Source organism: Camellia sinensis, chromosome 6 (assembly GCF_055761805.1).
Source record: "Camellia sinensis isolate YWXY chromosome 6, ASM5576180v1, whole genome shotgun sequence".
In the NCBI taxonomy this organism is placed as follows: domain Eukaryota; kingdom Viridiplantae; phylum Streptophyta; class Magnoliopsida; order Ericales; family Theaceae; genus Camellia; species Camellia sinensis.
In genome coordinates, this window is record NC_138966.1 from 188,471,739 (window position 1) to 188,479,685 (window position 7,947).

Sequence of the window (7,947 nt, forward strand, 5' to 3'; positions counted from 1 at the left end):
ATCAATAGAATAGTTAATACTCTCTGGCAAAGATCAGAATAAAAAAAGTATCTATATGCCACATGGACACAAGCTCCTATGCATGCATGATGCTGACTAGATAATTTTTTTATTTCTTTTTTACAATTACAATGTATTACAATACAACAACGGATAAATTACACTGAGACTCCTTTATACTTTTGAAATCACATTCACTTTATTTATTAATTTGAAATATCATTTATCACCCTTGTCAATAAACACCCTCTAAAAAACATGTAAAATTTACTAAAATAACATAAACCACAACTACATGTAGAATGAAACTCCAAACAAATACAATGCAGATTAGATTATCTCACAAATTGTAGTATCCTAAGTTCAATTAAAGGTTCAAATCAATATAATTATAGAATTTCAACTAGGTATGATTATCATATTCCAATCAAATTCATGATCTCCCATCTAAAAGCATATATGATTTGAATGCTAATAAAGGCATATCTAGATACCCATCATGCATCCACTAACACCACCTCATAATTGGGAATCATTGACTAATATTGTTCATTAACAATACATCTTTCAAGATAAGTTCTTAGGTCTCATTTAGGATGTCTTTTCTGGATGAACCAAAAAAACAAAAAAAAAAAAGTTACCATTACAGCTATGAGAGAGAGAGAGAGATGAGATGTTTAAGCTAGGCTATTATCTGTATCAAAATTAATCTGTTAACAGGTACAAAACATGAGACCAAATATGAGCAAGCAAACGATTTTTTTGTCTTGCATTGCCGAAGAATATTAGTTTCAAATCTCTCCAAATCCCAAACAGTACCTAACAATGGAGAGGTTAATTTCCAACCCCCCAAAAAACAATGATTCCCCAATTGCAGAGTATATAAATGAACCAGTAAGTTCTGATCTTCCTATACAAATTTCTGAAAGGGAGAGAGTTTTAGGGGTGGCTTCCATGGCGACTTATCAAAAGGCTGTCACTCATATCTCATGACCTAAACTAATAATGACGAAAACAAGAAAAGAAAAAGCAAGAGGGTTAAAAAAAAAGAGGCATAAAAGGTTGCTTTGCAAGTTCATCAAGACAACTGATCATTCGACTGCCTTGACGCCAATTCCATTTCCTGCTGTTTCTTAAGATACCTCTGTGCAGTTGAAGTCACAATCTTAACAAAAAAGTTCATGATCATGAGCCACACAATGGTGTTCCACAGTGCAGTGAATGAAAGATCCCACTTCTTCACCTGAGGAAAACAGTGAAAACAAATGTGAGCAAACAAATACAAATCCGATTTTAAAAGGTCAAAATTCAGAGGAAACTCAGTCTGCAACTTTGGGAGTAGCTTGTAAAAGGGTTCTGATTTTCCGAAGAAATCGAAGATGAAGCACCTTGATATTCGAGGGCATAGGAGCTGGGGTAGCCATATACTTGGCTCTCATTGCATGCAAATTGGAGATGAGGTTAGGCAGGACAGAAGCAAGACCAGGAACAAAGCTAAGCATCCAAATCAACTCATTTTCTATCCAGTCAAGAAGTTGATTATTGCAAACTGATATAATGAACACAGTCTGTACAACAATAACCAACCAAATAACTAATCAGAAGCCAACCCATAAGAGCTTTTAAGATTCAAACAAGCTACAAAGTCGAATCACTAGTCATCAAACAAAAACAAACAAAAGTACATATCGATGTGCCAAAAGCATGAACGAAGGTAAACGCAGCGAAAATTAGGCAAATAACACTGAGTTAAAGTTAAAATTGTCTTGATACATTAAACAGTACGAGCAAAAGAGCTTCACAAACCTGTATGTGAGTTTTAACAATTGCCTTTCCGATCAGTGTGGCAAGGAAAAACTTCCAAAAAGGAATCCCAAATTGTCCGCACATAATGCCAGCAAGGTCAAATAGAGGATTTGGCACCTAAAAGATAGTTAACCAACAGATTACAAATTAATAATCAATGAAAATGCAGAGACAAAAGCCGTAGATCAACTCCAAACTTCCCACAAGAACAACGGGGCATACATGGAGGGCATAGCAGGCATAACAATTATTTCAAATGTGTGGATCACAGGAGTCGTATTAGAAAGCAGAAATTTCACAAAATGTTATATAATGAATTGATGCTTGAGATGGAGGAGGGAATGAAAACTAACCGAAGCAAGCACTAAAATCGTAAAGAAGTTCAAATATTGTGCGTGTGACAGGAACCAACGCTTTATCTGAGTTAGGTGAGTAGGTAAGACTCCATTATCTTCAGTTGAGGAAGCATCCAATTCTTCCATGGCATCCAATCTGCTACCTGAGATGCGAGCTGCAAAAAAATAAAAATAAGAAAGTAGAACAATATAAGACAAATAAGATTGTAATGGTTCATTTACCCTTTTTCCATGACAATAAAAAAGTCCATTATATAAAAAGACATGATGTGACCCTTCTAAAGCCAAAAATATATTGAAAAGAGCAGGCAATAACAAGAAGCTGCCTTGCCAGCTAAAAAATAAAAACATCAAACCAAGACAAATAAAAGAACAACCGTGCCATTAAATATTCGCAATTACACAAATGGAGACAAATATCAGAAGCTAGCAACGTATCCACTTAAAATGCTACATTGATCACCTGATCGTGCATATGCATACTTACTAGTTCTACAAACTAATAAAATTTCAACAACTATTACAGAATTATCCACGTGAGATTTAGCTCATCAAAAGAGCCAACAGAAAAACCTAGGGATGGGAGACTATAGGAATCAAAGGAATCATTGCCCCAAGGCATTGGTTCAGGTGGCGGTGGTAAACAACTCTATTCGTTTTTTTTTTCCCCTTTCTTTTTCTTCCCTCTTTAATTTAAAATGAGAAAGAAGACAAGAATCCAAGATAATTGCAACACAAATCTCCTCTTAAATATCTCCACCAAGCAAGGTTCTGAAAAGTGGTTGCGGTCGCCGTAACGGTGGCGGTGACGCGGTTGCGGTTGCGGGGTGTAAAAGCCGTAGTGTAACGGTTGCGGTAACCGGAACCGTGAATTTTTTTATTTTTTGCACAATTTGAAAAAAACTTACCGATATGCATATTTTTTTTCCATGATCATATTTATTGGGTTAAAAATAAATATTGATCAATTTTTATAAATTTTTAATTATGATCCAATATATTTCATATTTTTAAATCATTATAAACTGAGTTTTTTACATTCTATTTTAGCTTTTTTTTGTATTTTTTTTGAAAGAAACAGTTTGGAATCGTTACGTAACGGTGTGTAACAGGCTGTTACGGCACTGTTACGACCGCTACGGTAGCTGCTACGGCCGACACACCTGTGAATCTCAATCACACTGCAAAAGCGGCCGTAACGGGTGGCGGTAACCTCTAAAACCGTTACGTAACGGCGTTACGTAACGGTTGCGGCCGCTTTTTAAAACCATGCCACCAAGTCATTTTCGTAGACATTCATTTAGAAAATCTTGGGTACTGTTTGACAGAGGTATAAGAACTCGAAGGTACTGGAAACAAAACTGAAAATTAGATTGGTTTGTTGTTCTCCGATGTTGTTTTGAAAATTAAGTTAAAAGGAAACAGGTTTCAGGAAACAACAGAAGTTTGACATCTGAGAATATAAAAACCTAACTCATACACATACCTGCTCTGGAAATAAAATATGGAGGAAGCTCCCCAAGTGCAGTACCAATGCCCCATAGAATAGCCTCCATCTGGACCTGAGGCAATATGCTGCTCAGTGGAACCCGTGAACCATGTAAAGATGAAAATAATGGGGGACCAAATTCTGAGCAATCCTTTGCAAGCCACGAAGGACCTCTCTTCAATTGTATTGTGTCATATGGAGCGCTTTTGATATCAACTCGGCCACATTGCATGGCTTTTATTGTGAACAAAGCGATATGAGGACCCAGATAAAGGACAAAAGTGTGCAAACCAGATCCTGCACAAAATAAAACAACCGAACAAGATTACAGATTCATCATCCATATGTTTAGCAAGAATGGTTGACGCCTATTAATGAAGATGTTCCACAGCTAGGTACAATTACATTCCAATTTCTACATGGAACAGTAAACCTAGCTAAACCTACATCTAGTATTTATGCATGGATAACATTGATAGAAAAATACACAATTCTTGGCCCAACAAAAGTTTTAGATAAGATTTAAATGTTCAGACCACAGCGGCAATTTCAACATAAAAAGCTCCACCATCACAAAGATTCTTGTCAAGGCAATATAATTAATAATGTTAGTGTGGATTAATTTGCTCACCTAGACCAATAGATGATGCAACACCAAGAGCCACCCACCACAATCCAAACTGAAAATATTGGCGAAGCTCCTCAACATGCTGCAAAAACATTATCAAGAATACATTTTCATCACTCAAAAGAGGTATCCAAAGAAATTTGATGAGATGTATTCCTATAGTGAAAATGACTGTTAACTTTATTCAAATCCTAATACAACGTGAAAGAGATATTCCCTGTTTGCGCAAACACAAACAGAAAATGACCAAGAAAATGAAAAAAATACCTTTTCATGAGGACCATCAATGGTAACAAGCAATATTCCAAGTAGCACCACAAAAGTGCACAAAACCATGAGCCAACCACCGTGTGCCAAAAGATATAATACGGATTTCTTAAGATACTGAATAATAGCCAAAATAAAAAACTTCATCGTTTTGAAAGGCTGTGTTGTTAGTGTCAAATTTTCTAGTTCCTGTTTATGTTTTGCATGGAGTCCTGCAAAAGGTAGCAATTCTATCAGGTGATGGTATCGAATAAGATCTAGAAGAAATTCCTTGCCTTTAACCATGAAATTATATTTCGTGCATTTAATTTTTCACATTTTTGGCACTGGCAGTAATGAAAGAGCATATCAAATGGACTAGTAGTGCAAGATCATGTTGCAAATTTGTCATCGCAGAATGCATATACAAGTGAAAAGTTTTGCAAGGAAGCAAATAATTCTTACACACGAACCCAAAAAAAGGGAAAAAAAGGTCTATTTATTGACAATTAGTTAATAGCACTTGAAGTGCTACAGGCAAAACTGAATGTCAAGATCAATCTTACCTAATTAGAAAGAGGGCATTGATATGCTAATTGACATACCATGAAAAGGTATTATCTTCTGTTTTTTGGATAAATATGAAAAGATTTATCTATTCAATAAACAAATTTCAAAGCATTGTGTGGCCAAAAATGCTATGAACCCACCCATATCAACCCATAATTTATCTCGAATGTGTTTGTAATGTAGAGATTAAATTGATGAAGTGTGGGATTCATGAGTAAAATGAATTTGAATAATTGATTCCTTTCTTTGGGGTAAATTATGGGTTTATAAGTCAGGGTTTATAGTGTCGTTGTTGTGTGGCACACTGTTGATGGCTAACTACATTAATCATTAACAATATCAGCAAACATGATTCTATATCATGTTGTTTTCAAGGCTTTTGCTAATTTCTTGCCACCAATACTCTTTGTAGCACTCTATCCAAAATTTTCAATCATAGCTAAATATTGCACAACCATCCACTCTCTCTCTCTCTGTCTCTCTCTACAATGATTGAAGGAAAGAAATATCTTGCTTCCCATACCCTCATTTAGTTGCCAATAATCCACCACTCAAACATACATAGCAAGGGTTTTTGAGTTTGCTTCTCTACTGGAACTAAATTCTGCAATTTTACATGACAACTACAACTTATAGAAACGTGCCAACAGTTTCATAATTTTTCTTCTAGGGTAAGTCTTGGAGTGCGGCAACTTGGTTAAGCTTTTCCTAATTTCAGGTCAAGCCTTAAAATATATAAGCCTCGCGTAAATTCATCCGAACAGGCCTGAGTAGATACTCTATAGCACACTGTAATCACCATTGCTTCTTTTGGGTCGTTATAAATCAAGTTGTACTATTTGATTTAATATAATTTTAATTTGTTAGGAAATAGAGATACTGTCTTACACAATGGAAACATGTCCAGGTTGCACATGAAACGGGAAAAGAGTCAAATCAGAAACATCAAGCTTCAATGAAGAGGTTTACAACAGAAAAGAACAGGGAAACCGGACTACACAAGAACAGTCAAAAACTTTATGAAAATCTGTCAGGAAAATTCATTCAAATTCAACCATGGAAAAGCATATCAAAACACCAAATGAACCAGATAGATTTCCACCACTTTTGCTAGAGAATCCAACCCAACAAAAAAATATTCTTGCTTTTTTCTTTCTATTGCTGTCTAAAAATATATATTTTTACCATACTTTGATAAATCATTTCAGATAATTGCTTCCTCTACATTCACCATTTGACTGAACATTCCATAATCAACCAAAAATGAGATGGCCTCAATATGCTGTCATTTAAATAAAAGAAACACAATAGTCTACTTTAGTCAACAAAAAAACTTTACTAGGTAATTGACAGGCAGAGAGTTAGTGTGTTTTGCGGTATCCCATTTATCAAAAAAAGATAATGCTACATGGTACTCTGGACTATCTAATAATTTTCCTAATGTTCAATGCTCTTCCAATTCATAATCCGACAACAGGACCATGTGTGCTTAGAATAAAAAACATTATTAATCTTCAGATTTAGCACAATTAATGTAAGCAATTAAGACCCTCCTGACCCATAATGATCCACCCCACACTCCAATCAAAAGAACACCTGATACTTGAATACAAGCCCCAAAGTTTCAAACTTTCAGATTTATTTCAAGCTATCAACCAAATCAACAATACAATCAAAATCCAACACGACGTAGAATAGAACCCAAAACCCAAATCAGGAATTCACAAATTTTCTCAAACGCAACAAAAACAAAAACCTAAAAATTGAAAAAACTTGCCTTGGATCGACATATCCATCTCTTGAGAAGCAGAACGAGAAGGAGATTTGTGGGAAGTTGGTTTTTCCATGGAAACCATTCGAAGCTTCGTTACGTGCTACTACGAAGAATCGATGTTATACGTATCTCTGTATATGAATGTTGGGACTCTTTTAGTTTCGAATATGCTGATTTTACAGAGACATCGCAAGTTGCGAGAGTGATTTGATCGAGATAAATGGTTGAATCTGTGAATGATTGGTCGAAGAAAAACCAGAATTGGAAGCGATCGACAGAGAGGTAGGTGTTTGGGTCGGATCTTCAGATCTATGTGAAGAGGAACAACACGATGCTCATAAGTTCGCGTGAAGATCCTCTGTTCGAGCTTCAATCCCTCTCTCCTAAACATATATAAGAATTTAATTATGTAATTACCAAAATAGCCCTCTCATCCCTCACAAATCAAAGGGCTACCGAATAATCACGTGGTGTGAAAAATCATACAATAGTCTCGTAGTACTATGTTGTTATATTTTCTCAAAAGTCACTCTCCCTTATATGTTTTATATCACTTAATACAAATAATTAATATTTTATATTTTTTTATTAATTATATTATTGTAGAACATCATGTGATCATACTATCAGATTATTCAATAATCATACATAGGATAGAAGTATTTTGTTATATAAAAAAAATCCTAAGATTTGACCTTTAAAATAAAATAAATCATAAATTTTTAATTTTTAATTTATTTTCAATTTAAACTATTTGTCTATTTTGTCAAATAAAATCAACAGAAAAAATAATACTAATAAAAAAATGAGATTTTATATATTACTACATTGAGTTTAATAATTAAAATATTTTTTTTATCGATTTTACTTCATAAAAATAGACGAATGACTGGGATTAAAAATAAATTAAGAGATTAGCATTTAAATTTGTAAATTTAAAATTTGAAGATTTATTTTGTTACAAAAACTCAAATATCATAATAAAAAAAAATTGTAATTGTCCATAAATATTTTTTGTCCAATTTCCTCATGGGTATATTAGTATATGAAATGAAGAAATATATATAATACTAGTAAT

The 7,947-nt window shown here is 34.2% G+C and overlaps 1 protein-coding gene across 1 annotated transcript; it reads right to left on the minus strand.

Annotated features, from left to right (window-relative positions):
- Positions 1 to 674: 674 nt before the first annotated feature.
- Positions 675 to 7,254, minus strand: LOC114287056 (vacuole membrane protein KMS1). Its single transcript, XM_028230322.2, has 8 exons — positions 6,873 to 7,254; positions 4,547 to 4,758; positions 4,283 to 4,361; positions 3,649 to 3,948; positions 2,160 to 2,317; positions 1,807 to 1,923; positions 1,389 to 1,568; positions 675 to 1,243 (listed from the first exon to the last, which is right to left on the minus strand). The coding sequence occupies exons 1-8, from the start codon at positions 6,949 to 6,951 to the stop codon at positions 1,079 to 1,081; spliced, it is 1,290 nt and encodes a 429-aa protein (XP_028086123.1). The 5' UTR covers positions 6,952 to 7,254; the 3' UTR covers positions 675 to 1,078.
- Positions 7,255 to 7,947: the final 693 nt, after the last annotated feature.